General features: G+C 34.9%; 2 protein-coding genes across 6 annotated transcripts; both read left to right on the top strand.

Annotated features, from left to right (window-relative positions):
* Nucleotides 1–929: 929 nt before the first annotated feature.
* Nucleotides 930–6,097, top strand: LOC141687365 (uncharacterized). Of its 4 annotated transcripts, none has more exons than XM_074492610.1 (2): nucleotides 930–1,094; nucleotides 2,214–6,097. In XM_074492610.1, exon 2 carries the CDS (start codon nucleotides 2,247–2,249, stop codon nucleotides 5,874–5,876), a length of 3,630 nt encoding a protein of 1,209 aa, XP_074348711.1. In that variant the 5' UTR covers nucleotides 930–1,094; nucleotides 2,214–2,246; the 3' UTR covers nucleotides 5,877–6,097. The 4 variants fall into 4 exon arrangements, with proteins under 4 accessions (XP_074348711.1, XP_074348708.1, XP_074348710.1 ...); XM_074492607.1 differs by having other exon boundaries at nucleotides 2,211–6,097; XM_074492609.1 differs by having other exon boundaries at nucleotides 2,184–6,097.
* Nucleotides 6,098–8,590: 2,493 nt separating this feature from the next.
* On the top strand, nucleotides 8,591–13,079 carry LOC141686927 (phytochrome B-like). 2 transcript variants are annotated; one of them, XM_074492039.1, is made up of 5 exons: nucleotides 8,591–10,749; nucleotides 11,003–11,807; nucleotides 11,921–12,205; nucleotides 12,455–12,680; nucleotides 12,787–13,079. In XM_074492039.1, exons 1-4 carry the CDS (start codon nucleotides 8,655–8,657, stop codon nucleotides 12,654–12,656), a joined length of 3,387 nt encoding a protein of 1,128 aa, XP_074348140.1. In that variant the 5' UTR covers nucleotides 8,591–8,654; the 3' UTR covers nucleotides 12,657–12,680; nucleotides 12,787–13,079. The 2 variants fall into 2 exon arrangements, with proteins under 2 accessions (XP_074348140.1, XP_074348139.1); XM_074492038.1 differs by having other exon boundaries at nucleotides 12,782–13,079.
* The last annotated feature ends 64 nt before the right edge of the window (nucleotides 13,080–13,143 follow it).

Here is a 13,143-nt window from a genome sequence, read left to right as displayed (position 1 = left end):
AAAACTGATAAAATATATTTTTTGCCAAAAAATTGCTTCTGTGTATTTGTATTTACGGAATAAGCTGGTTTCCCTGAAATTTGAAAAATCTAACTAAAACATTATTTTTAATATTTTATATCAAATATATGCACAACGAAATTTTCACGTCATATAATTTTTTTAACATCATTTTTTTTCAACACCACCTTTTTTTTCAAAACACAACACTTTATAATTAATAATCCCAAATGTAAACAATAATGTACCTTTTGAAAAAATAACAATGATATACATTTTTTTTGAAGAGTTTTGGTAAAGAGATGACCCTAAAGAGCTTATGGAACAGTTTTTTTAGATTTTCTTCATAAAAATTATATATTCGTTTTCGATTCAAGTACAGTTAAACCTTAATATATAAATACACTCATGACTTGAAAAATTCATTTATCCAGCGATAGTATTCATGTATTGAGGTTAAAATATACTGTGTATTATGTTTGGAAATAAAAAACTATTTATGAGACGAGATTATTGGTTTATCAACGTTTTACCACAGTATACCTATTTTGTTATTTAATGTACTGGTGGTATAAAAATGAAAAACAAATCGAATTTAAGTACTCTACCAAAAACTCGGCAAAAAAGCATTAAAAAAACTAGGCAAATATTTCATTAATAAACTAAAGAAAATTAATAATTCAACCAATTTTTGAAAACATTTATTACTTGTGTACTTGCACTTCACAAGGAAAATTCACAAAAATACTCGAATTCAAAAAAAATAATTTAATTCAAACAAAAAAAGCCATTAAAAATCCAATCCGCCCGGAAACCATCACACAGGCCCAAATGTTTGTACCATAAAATTTGCCCCCAGGCCACAACGCGAAAACTCCCGCTCCCCCAAATATTTGAATTCCACCCTACCAAATTTAAATCAAACGATCCCCTTTACATTTCTACATCTTTATAATCTTTTTCTTTCCGTCACAAGTCGAGCTCTTTACCTCCTGCAACGGGTGCAATACATCTTCATAATCTCGAAAGCTATTAATAACAATAATCACAATCCCCACAACAAACTGCTCCTCCCTCCGTCTCAATACCACAAGGTCAGTAGTAATTACAGTAAATTCATGTATTTATATTCATCTCTACATGTTTTTTTTTTAAATCTGCTTCTTTGTTTATTTCCCAATTTTATTCTATTTTTTGTTAAACCCTAATTCAATTGTATCGGATTTAAGCTATGTTTTGATATATTTATTAATTCAATTGTATGATTGTTTATTGTATAGTCACAGTGTTTGTATCACACTCAGTGCTTGTTGCATTGTGTGCGTGCGCGGAGAGGGATTTACGTAGTTTTTTTCAGGGAAGCGAGGTTTTAAAACCACAATATTTTGTGTATTTATAGTTACCGTGAAATTTTGATGGACTAATAATCGATAAATTAATATTTTCAATACAGGATTTTGGTCCCAACATTATAGAGATAGTATATATTTAACCTCGATTAGTTAATAATCTCGCTAAAGTGATAAAAATTAAGGGTCCGATAGTATTAATTTATAGAGGTTTTACTGTATTTGGGGGGTGGGGAATTTAGACTTTGTCCATTTGACTATCTTCAGATCTTCGATTTTTTGGGTCTTTACTTGCTATTGATAAAAGAAGTGGGGATATTTATGACGATAATTATTTCCGTTATGGCCATGGCTTTATTTTCTGGCCAGGGGGCCTATTTTTTTGTTGATTTTTTAATAACAAAATAAGGCGCTGATCCAATTTGTTCTATGAGTGTTAATTTCGGTATAATTTTGAAATCGTGCTAAGGTCCCATAGATTGTGATTGTTCTCTTTACCTTCATTTTGTTGTCTTTGTATCTGTTTTAGGACCAGTTAATAACCCGGTAGCCAAAATAGGTTTTTTAGAAGTTGTTCTTTTTTCTCTGTAATGCTTCAGAAACCATGTTGAGTGACCACAATTACTTTAGACTTGTCATAAATAATGCACAGTTCATTACGATATATAGGTAACATTTGATGGGTGACTGAAATAATGGCGGGCTGGGCTATGTTGATGTTGATCAGTATCTAACATGGAATAATTTTGAATTTTTTTTGCCTGTAGATAAGAGTTAGTATTTTGTTTTTGTATCCTAATTGTAATCTTGCAGTCGTTTCTGAACGTTACTCAGCTCATTTGGATCGTTATTGTATTTTAGAAGAAGTTCAAGATTATATATAAAAAATAAGAGGGAATGAATGGAGTTTGCGATGAACTGGATGGGATGAGAGCAGAACTTGAAAAGCTCAAAGAGGAATGCCGGTCCAAAACAAAGCTCATTGATAGTTTGAGGACTGCTCATAATGAACAGAAGAGCAAGCTTCAGGGAGCAATGGTGCAAATTGAGGAACTTGCTCGAGAACTTCATGTCAAATCTGAGGAGATACCCGAACTGAAGCAGCTCTATGAGGACCTCAAAGCAAAAGCCCATGAGAAAGATTCACTACTTCGGCACCTCAATTGTGCAAATGAGAAACTACGTGTAGATTATGGTGCGAGATTTCTGAAGTTAGAAGCAGAAAACAAAGAGTTGGTAGCAGCTTTAGATGAAGCAACAGAAAGGATTCAAGATTTGGAACTGAAGGATCGGTCTAGAACTGAGGAATTAGAAGGACTCAAGAGACTCTTATTCAATAAACAGAAAAAATTCACTGAATCAGATCAGGAAGCCATGGAATCAAAAAAAGTGAAACAGAGAGAAGATATGATACTTAAATTAGAGGAGGAAAATAGACTTGTCGAAGAAAAGCTTAAGTGGAAAAATGAGCAGTTTGCACATCTCGAAGATGCTCACAGAAAGCTTCAAGAACAGTTTAGATCTTGTAAGGTTGACTGGAAGAGGGAGAGATCAGCACTAGTTGAAGAAATCTCTTCACTGCAAACAAGTTTAGACTCTCAAACTAGAATTTCAGAAACACTTCAGACTCGGTTAAAGATGTGCAACCAAGCCTTATCTCATGAAGAAAGCAGAAGGAAAATTTTAGAAGTGGAGGTGTCTGAATTGAAATCACATTTTGAGTCTGCATTTTCAAGTTCCCACGAGACAAAAACAAATTCAGATCACTTGACCCTCAAAAGGGATGAAGATATTGCAAACCTGAGAAATTTAATTGGCACAAAAGAAATCAATTCCAAAGAGATGGAACACAGAATTGTACAACTTGAGCAAGAGAAGCAAGGACTGAAAGAATCTTTCAAAGAGTCTCAAATCAGTAATGCTGAATTGACCTTGTTGTTAAAGAAACTCGAATACAAGATTCAGGATTTAGAGCTGCTGCATGAGAACACTTCGATGAACCTCCAAAAGAAGGAAGACCAGCACAGTACTCAGATGGAAAAACTGAAAGAAGTTGTCGATGGCTACAAATCCAAACTGAAAAATAAAAATAAAAAACTGCAGGAACTCCAGAATGATCTGGAAGGTTACAGTTGTCTGCTGGAGGTTCAAAGTGAAGAGGTTTCTATAGTGATGATGATTATGAAGTCAGAATATTCTGCAGCTTACTTAAAGCTCTTTGATGAAAAAACTGGAATAGAGTTGCACAATAAAGAAAGTGAAGAAAAGGTTTTACTTTTGACAAAGCAACTGGAGATGAAGGATAGTGCCTTGAATAGTCTTTACCAAAAGCTGAAGCAGAAAAATGAGGAAGCAACATCACTTGCGGAGAAGGCGAAGAAACTTGAATACAAGATTCAGGATTTAGAGCAGCTGCATGAGAACACTTCGATGAACCTCCAAAAGAAGGAAGACCAGCACAGTACTCAGATGGAAAAACTGACAGAAGTTATCGAAGGCTACAAATCCAAATTGAAGGGTAAAGATAAAAAACTGCAGGAACTCCAGAATGATCTGGAAGGTTACAGTTGTCTGCTGGAGGTTCAAAGTGAAGAGGTTTCTATAGTGATGATGATTATGAAGTCAGAATATTCTGCAGCTTACTTAAAGCTCTTTGATGAAAAAACTGGAATAGAGTTGCACAATAAAGAAAGTGAAGAAAAGGTTTTACTTTTGACAAAGCAACTGGAGATGAAGGATAGTGCCTTGAATAGTCTTTACCAAAAGCTGAAGCAGAAAAATGAGGAAGCAACATCACTTGCGGAGAAGGCGAAGAAACTTGAATACAAGATTCAGGATTTAGAGCAGCTGCATGAGAACACTTCGATGAACCTCCAAAAGAAGGAAGACCAGCACAGTACTCAGATGGAAAAACTGACAGAAGTTATCGAAGGCTACAAATCCAAATTGAAGGGTAAAGATAAAAAACTACAGGAACTCCAGAATGATCTGGAAGGTTGCAATTGCCTGCTGGAGGTTCAAAGTGAAGAAGATTCTATAGTGATGATGATTATGAAGTCAGAATATTCTGCAGCTTACATAAAGCTTGTTGATGAAAAAACTGAAAAGGAGTTGCACAATAAAGAAAGTGAAGAAAAGGTTTTACTTTTGACAAAGCAACTGGATATGAAGGATAGTTCCTTGAATAGTCTTTATCAAAAGCTGGAGCAGAAACATGAGGAAGCAATAGCACTCGCGGAGAAGGCTAAGTCTTACGACTGCATGAAGCAGCAGTACAGTTTTATGGAGGAAGAACTTTTAAGGCATAAGAAGATGCTGGCTGAATCATCTGAAAATCAAAATTTCTTGAAAAAACAAGTTCTGAACATGGAAAGTGAATTGAAGATGCACAATCATGAGAGTTTAAGTGCTATAGAAAAAGCAAATGCTGAGTTGGCTAAGAAAATATCTGAAGCCAGTAATGTAGAAGTTGAGCTGCAGAAGTGGAAATCAGTGGCGGAAAACCTAGAGTTATGCCTCAGAGAGAGCCAGGAAACTTCTTGTGCAGAAAGTAAGAGTCTTAAAAGCTCTGTAAAAGAGCAAGATGAACAAATATGCACTCTGCAGAAAACAATTGCATCATTAGAATCAAGGTATGCAGACAAAGTAGATGCATTGGAGGCCTTGGAGGCAGAGAAAGAACACAGCATTCGAACTGCAGAAGATAATTGCAGTACCATAGAAAAACTTCAAAATGAGATCATGTGTTTGACACAAAATTTTGATGCAAGAGAAGAGGAAATTGTGCAGACAAAAGCGGATGCAGAGAAAGCCTTTAAGAAAGAGAAAAATAGATTACTACGTATCATAAAAGATAAAGACCAGATAGTAGAACATTTCTCAGAAAAGGCTAAACTGACAGAGCAACACTGCACTAATACCTTAGTCTATTTAGTAGATTATCAGATTAAGGTTGATATGCTCAGTGAAGCTCTGGATGAGGCAGGGAACTTGAAGAAAGCGAAGATTGAGGAGAAGGAGAAGATAATTACCGCATTGAAGATGAAAATCAAGAATTTACACGAGAAACTGGAAAATCAAGAGGAAAACCTGCTTCAAATGAAACAAAAAGAAGAGCAACTTGAAGATTTACTTCAAGCAAACAACTGCGAGTTGATAAAAGCTAAATATCAATCTTCATTCGAGCAAAAGTATCTGGAGAATCTGGTTAAGGATCTTGAATTACAAAAAGGAGCTTTGGTAGAAGACATCACGAAATTATCTACAGATAGAGATGATCTGCTGACCCAACTTGATCAATTCCTTGAGCAAGTAGATGAGTTTTCACGTAAAGATTTTGAACTAGTGTCAAAGTTGGAAAACATGTCACACAATTTCGAGGAAGAGAAAGGAAATCAACCGGAAATTTTAGCAGATAATGGGCTCAGTAACTCTGCCAGCAATATTGTAAAACAATTACATATATCAGAAGTTGTAACTGGAGGGACTACCGGGCAAAGGTTTCCATTAACTGAGATCAATTCTTAAATGCTATATTCAACAGAAGAAATGTATACTTCGAGAAGTTGATGGTATGCATTAACTTTTTCTAGCTAGTTTGTGATTAAAGTTCAAAAGGTCTGTCTGAGATAATGTGTAGAACTTGTTTTTACAATGATTTTCTTCCAGACTAAACTCTGATTCAAATGATTCTCCTTATCCTGAACAATGAGTTTTATCTGGTTTCAAATTATTGGTTAATTTGAATTAAGCAGAAAAGTAAATTGATGATCACTTAACAGTTAAGTAATTTTATCAATGTTTTGATTTTGATGAATAAATACAAATTATGCTATTTTGAATAGATTATATTTTTTTTTCAATTTAGTTCTAAGAGTCAGATTCAACTATTTGAAACCTATTCCATTTAGAAACATGTTCTGTAAGCGGAATAAATACAAAAAAAAATTAAAGGAGGACCAGATGTCACATTTGACAGTGCATTGTATATATAGTGAGATTCGTAAAAGAGATGAAAGCAATTCTGGCGATTTAAATTATGTCTTTTGGCTGTACAATGTGTTGGCCATATACTATATGTGCTATAAGTTGAGTTTTAGGAGTTGAAGTTAGTCGATTAAGTGTGATGCATTTAGCCTTAATCCAGCGTCCCTCAGTCATTTAAGTGTGATGCTTGCAAAGTGGAAGATACTAATAGTTAAGATTTGTCCTATAGATGCATTTATCCAGCATTGCAGACTCTGCAAAAAAACACTGAGCCGATTAGATTGAATTTACTATCGTCGCAAATGCAGATATTTGGTCAAGGGGATAAGTACTCTATACAACATCAATTATAACATCTCTAGCTCAACAAATAGTATCAATGATTGGGCTCATGATGAACATCATCTGCAACTCATGACTATTATGAGTTAAATTATCAGAAAGATGATGATAAAATATTTTTGATATGTTACGGATGTGTCAAACCATCCGGACTGATGTTGATCATCCATTCTACGGTTGTGTTACCTGTAAAATACTTTCTGCACACATTCTGTGCAGAGTTGCCCAAAAAGATTGAGCACAACACTTACCCAGGTATGATGGCGTTTGCATGCAAGTACAAGAAAATATACAGGCTTTTAAATTGTGTTGGATGTGGAATTCCGGGCAATGGTATATTGTTGGTTATTAGTGGTTCTTTTTATGTTCATATCAAATGCACAACACTGTCCAAAATGATCAAACATGAAGCTCAGTCACAAACTTTACCAAGTTTCAAAAAACCATTTATAGTTTGAAATTTTAGTAGGAAAACAGTTTTGGGCTCGTATTTTAAACCCAAAATAATCAAATCATTTTAACGGTACCAAACCAACATCATTACTTTTGAACCATAAAGCCATAGCTCAGCCCATAGTAAGAATGAAGGTATTTTGTATTTGCTAGCTCATGAACAAATGAATCAGTAAAGTCACATGAGTAGTGTAGAGAGGTAGAGAAAGTTGACAAGAAAAGTTTTGGGAGTTGCAAAGTTGGAAGCCCCACAGGCATTGTCCCTAGTGTTGACTGTTTTGAATTCTCTGAATCCAAGAAGAAGAGCTGAGCAGTGCAGTGTCAGGGGGCTTGTTTATTTGTAGTTAAGGTTTGTAAGATAACTATGAAAATAATGTTCTTCTAGGCAATAAACAATAATAACATTTGCAGTTAATGGATATATACTAGGAACTCTTGTGATCGGCTTGCATAACCAAAACATTACCAGAGAGTGACACGAAGTCAAGCAGTTTGTTTTTATGTTTTTATGATGTCTTGTGAATGGGAGAATTTCTTTCATTTTTTTAGTAATCAGTGTTTCCAAAATATTTTAAGGTGGAGAATTTTTTTTCCCACAATTTCTTTTACAAAATTTTCTTCCATTGTTGGATGATTGAAAGGAACTATTTTATAAATTAATTTTTTTATATCTAAGAAAAGAAAATAACCACCAGGAACCATATTGAGGGCTTGTTATTATTTGCTACTCATTATTAAACTTTTTGTTGAAGAAAATTAACACCAAGTTTATAATAATTTTGGGAGTAAGCCTAAAAGTTAATCATCACTGTCTGTAGTCTATTTAGATAAAATTTATTAAATTTTGTACTAATAAAAATATCAACTAGCTCATATATGCTATGGTAAAAATAATTTTTTTTAAATATACATGTTGTTTTTAGAAGTATTTTTTGCTAAATAAATATATTATAGAAGTTATAATACAACCTTGGACGTGAAAATATTTGTTTTTTTGGTAAATTTTGTTATTACTTAATAAATGCATAATAACTTGTTTATTACTTTATTCAAAATAAGAAAAATAATCAATACCACTTAAAACAAGTATAGTTATGTGTATTTAGCCATCAAATTTTAATTTCAGGTGCTAATTTCACAAAATTTGTGCATCATAAAATAATTGCCTAATAAAATAGACTCCCTTCAATTCCACAATAACCTAATTTTTATGTTTATTAAATATTAATTTAAAAACATCTTTTCACTTATATTAATTGATTTTGTAAAACTGTAAATTTGTAAATTATTTACCTCTTAATTACTATTCATGAGTCATATACAATTTTGAAAAAGTTAAAAAAATGTTTATATAGCTATATTGAAATTGGGAAATAAATATGTATTAGCCTATAAAAATTTCTTCTAACCAGAAGACAACATAAAAACTAGCATACTTTGTGATCAAAGGTTGTCTGGGTGGGATGCTTAGTCATACTTGGGAAAAACTATAAACCAGTTAAACAACTTCAAGAACTTCACAAAATGGCCTCAAGAAAAGATTCAGCAAATTTACAAGGTAGTATCATAAATGAAGGGTTGTCTCCAATTCCAGTTCAAGTGTCTCAAGTTCAAGTTCAAGTTCAAGGTGAGTCTTCTTGTACAAATAAAATAGATAACACAGCTGCTCAACACCATGTAGATGCTTGTCTTCATACTGTGTTCGATCAACATCAAGAGTCCGGCAATTCTTCTAACTATTTGCCGTATATCACCAACACTCCTGGTTCCCTTAATGAATCACAAATAACAGATTATATTTATCAACTTCAACGAGGTGGTCATACTCAGCCCTTTGGTTGTTTAGTCTGCGTCAAAGAATCAGATTTATGTGTTATTGCTTTTAGTAGTAACGCGCCAGAAATGTTGGGGTTCACTCCAAGTAGTATTGAAACACCACAGAACTTATTCATGGGTGTTGATGTTAAAACACTTTTTGTTCCTTCGGAATCTCTCATGCTAGCCAAAACTATTAGGTCTGGCCAACTTTGCATTTCAAACCCACTTCGTATTCATTCCAAGGCTTCTGCAAGACCATTCTATGCAATTTTGCACCGAGTTGATGTAGGAATTGTTATTGACTTGGAGCCTATAGAATCAGAAATTCCTTCCTTGTTCGTTGCAGGGGCTCTGCAGTCACAGAAGCTTGCCATGTGGGCAATTTCACATTTGCAATCACTCCCGCAAGGGGATATTAAGGTTCTGTGTGATAATGTTGTTAGTTGTGTGAGGGAGTATACTGGTTATGACCGAGTTATGATTTATAAGTTCCATGAAGATGAACACGGTGAGGTTGTGGCGGAGAGTGCGGTACCTGGTTTAGACTCTTATTTGGGTTTACATTATCCAGCCACTGACATTCCTCAAGCAGCAAGATTTATGTTTCAAAAAAGTCGAATTAGGATGATTGTGGATTGCAGTGCTACATCTGTCCCTGTGATACAGGATGAATCTCTTGATAAACCGCTGTCTTTAGTTAGATCAACGCTGCGGGCTCCTCATGGCTGCCACTCTCAATTCATGGCCAATATGGGGTCGGTTGGCACATTGGTGATGGCTGTTATCATCCGTGATAATGATAAAGGCACTGATATGACAGAAGATGAAGAGAGACTATGGGGTCTAGTTGTTTGTCATCACAAATCTGCTCGATATATCAAATTTCCACTTCGTCAGGCCTGTGAATATATAATGCAAGTTTTCGGACTCCAGCTAAATATGGAAATGCTTTTATCAACACGACTTAGAGAAAAACATATTTTGAGGACTCAAACACTATTATGTGGTATGCTTGTTCGTGATTCCCCTACTGCTATTGTAACTAAACGCCCAAATATCATGGATCTTGTAAAATGTGATGGGGCTGCACTGTATTTTGGAGGGCGTTTTTACCTATTAGGAATAACCCCCACGGAAGCCCAAATAAAAGATATAGTGGAATGGTTATCAACTTGCCATGAAGATATAACAGGTTTTAGTACTGATAGTTTGGTTTGGGCTAAGTATCCGGGGGCAAATTTGTTTGGTGATGAAATTTGTGGCATGGCTGTTGCTCGTTTTACAACAAACGATTTTGTTTTCTGGTTTAGATCCAATAGTTCTAAGGAAATCAAATGGGCCGGTGAAAAACATCATCCAGATCACAAAGACGATGAGCAGAGGATGGATCCGCGTTTCTCCTTTAAAGTGTTTATGGAAAAGGTTAAGATTAGGAGTTTACCTTGGGATGATGCGGAAATAGATGCAATTCATTCTTTGCAACTTGTTTTACGAGACCTCTTGATTAATGTCGCATTTAACAATTTTAATGCCATTATGCATGCCCGCGTTGAAGATGGGGAGTTGGAAGGTGGAAATGAGCTCAATCCTATTGCTAATGAAATGATTAGGCTTATTGAGACCGCAAATGCTCCAATATTTGCCGTAAATGCTGATGGTCACATCGATGGTTGGAACACAAAGATTGCTGAGTTGACAGGCTTACCAGCTGATCAAGCAAGAGGAATGTCCTTGGTTTATCAACTTGTACATGAAGAATCAAAAGAGATTGTTTCACAACTTGTTTCTCACTCACTCAGAGGTACTGTTCCTATGTATCCTCTCTATTTCTATTAAACGATGATTTGAGTGTGTGCATGGTGCATCTAAACATAATACAGAATAACCTGTAAATTATCATAAATTTCTAGATTTTTTTTGCATATTTATACTTGTTTAGAAAATAGCAGATACTTAACTCAACTCATCATCTACTTGATGTAGACCCGTAACTGTAGTTTCTACAGCTAACATATAATTAATTGACATTCACAATATTAATTTAAATAATGCAGGTGAAGAGGAGAAGAACATGGAAATAAAAATGAGGAAATTTGGTGTCGACGAGGATAAGATGACTGTTAATTTTGTGGTCAATACTACTTGTAGCAAGGACAACACAGGTAATATCATTGGGGTATGTTTTGTTGGCCAGGATGTTACTCTTCAGAAAGATATCTTAGAAAAATATATCAAATTAGAAGGTGATTACAAGGCCATCATACATAGTCCCAATCCTCTTATCCCCCCAATATTTGGGTCAGATGTAAATACATATTGTTTTGAATGGAACAATGCTATGGAGAAAGTGACCGGTTGGAGCAGAGATACTGTCATGGGAAAGTTGTTGGTGGGAGAGGTTTTCGGAAACTATTGCAAGTTAAAAGACCAAGATGCTATGACCTATTTGATGATTATCCTCCATAAGGCTATTGCAGGACAGGATACAAATGCATCCCCGTTTCTCTTCTTTCATCGAAATGGAGAGTCTGTACAAGCTCTATTAAGTGCACAAAAGAGAGTTAATATAAATGGGCAGATTACTGGAACATTCTGTTTCTTGCAGATTCCAAGTCCTGATTTACAACAAGTTCTTGAACTGGAAAGGCAACAAGCTCTCGAATTGGAAAGTATGCAGCAATTGACTTATATATGTGAAGAACTAAAACGTTCGTTAAGTGGTATACACTTCACTAATTTAAACTTGGAAGGTAGTGAACTAACTGACGATCAAAAACAATTACTCCAAACAAGGGGTGCTTGTGTGAAACAGATTGCACAGATCATAACCGATATTGATCCGGAGATCCTTGATCAAGGGTGAGCCATGATTTCTAGTCTTGATTTATGCATAACATTATATAATGAACTATATGAGACTCTTTTACAAATTATACATTTATTAACTACATGATTGTTTTTTGTCGTGCTAGTTTCAACTTTGACAAGGCAGAATTCTTGCTCGGGAATATGATCAACGCTGTTATTAACCAAGTCGTGTTATTGCTCAAGGAAAGAGATGTGCAGCTTATACATAACATTCCTGAAGAAATTAAAAGGCTGACTGTTTTTGGTGACCAAGCAAGAATTCAGCGGGTGTTAACATCATTTTTGTCAAGTATGGCAAATTATGCTAAGGAAGGGTGGATCGTTTTTGGACTTCAACCAATTATGCAGCAGATTTCTGATGATGCTTCTAACATCCCTATTGAGTTCAAGTATGCTTCCACAATTCCACATCTTTCGATAATTTGTATCTGTGACAACAATGTCTGGTTTTCATTGTTTTAAATAACAGTTATGAGTTTACTATCTGAAATACCGCCTGGTGTTGGGTGAACAGAACATACATGAGAATCAAAAAGTAATTCAAACAATGTGTTTTTTGATATAAGTAGCAGTTTCATATGTTCGAGGTCACATTTTCTATATATCTTACAAGTCTTGAGGTATTTTTATATATGAAGGATTGGATGCTCTGGGGAAGGCCTCCCTCCGGAAGTGGTTCAAGAGATGCTTCATATGAGTGGACAGGCGACTCTGGAAGGGTTAGGATTGAGTACTTGCAGGAAAATGTTAAATCAGATGAATGGTCACGTCGAATACATAAAAGAGTCCAAAATTTGCTATTTTACAATAAGACTTGATCTTTCTACGACTGCGAAATGAAATTTAACAATGTTAACCAAGTTGGTATGTACTTCATTTCTTGTTAAATACTTCTATAATGTTCACTGTTATTATATCTGTGGCGATTGGGAGCATGTGCTAATTTTGATTTTGTTTTCGTATAGTTCAGTGGTTGCCATGTCAACAGACTACGTTGCCATTCTCGGGTTGACCCGGACTCAAAGTTATCTCACTAGCTAAAGATGTCATGAACAAGTACCTAAGATGCTGCCTTCAAGGATCATGGCCGGTGTTCTTCGACTTCCAACTTGTTAAGTGTATGTGTTGTGTGTTAAGTAAGGCTACTCAAGTACCTAAGTTCTGTGTTTTGTGTCTGTCATACGTTTAAATTTTACTTGGAAAAGAAAAAGTAACAGGTTGCAGTGTACTTGGAAACAAGAAAACTAAAAATTACAAAAGAAGGTTACTTGGATGCTAAACATTCGTTTTCTTTTCTTTTTAAAAGCTTTCATGCCTGCCTTTGGTG

This window comes from Apium graveolens, chromosome 9 (assembly GCF_009905375.1).
Source record: "Apium graveolens cultivar Ventura chromosome 9, ASM990537v1, whole genome shotgun sequence".
Classification (NCBI taxonomy): Eukaryota; Viridiplantae; Streptophyta; class Magnoliopsida; order Apiales; family Apiaceae; genus Apium; species Apium graveolens.
This window is presented reverse-complemented; position numbering and strand designations above follow the sequence as displayed.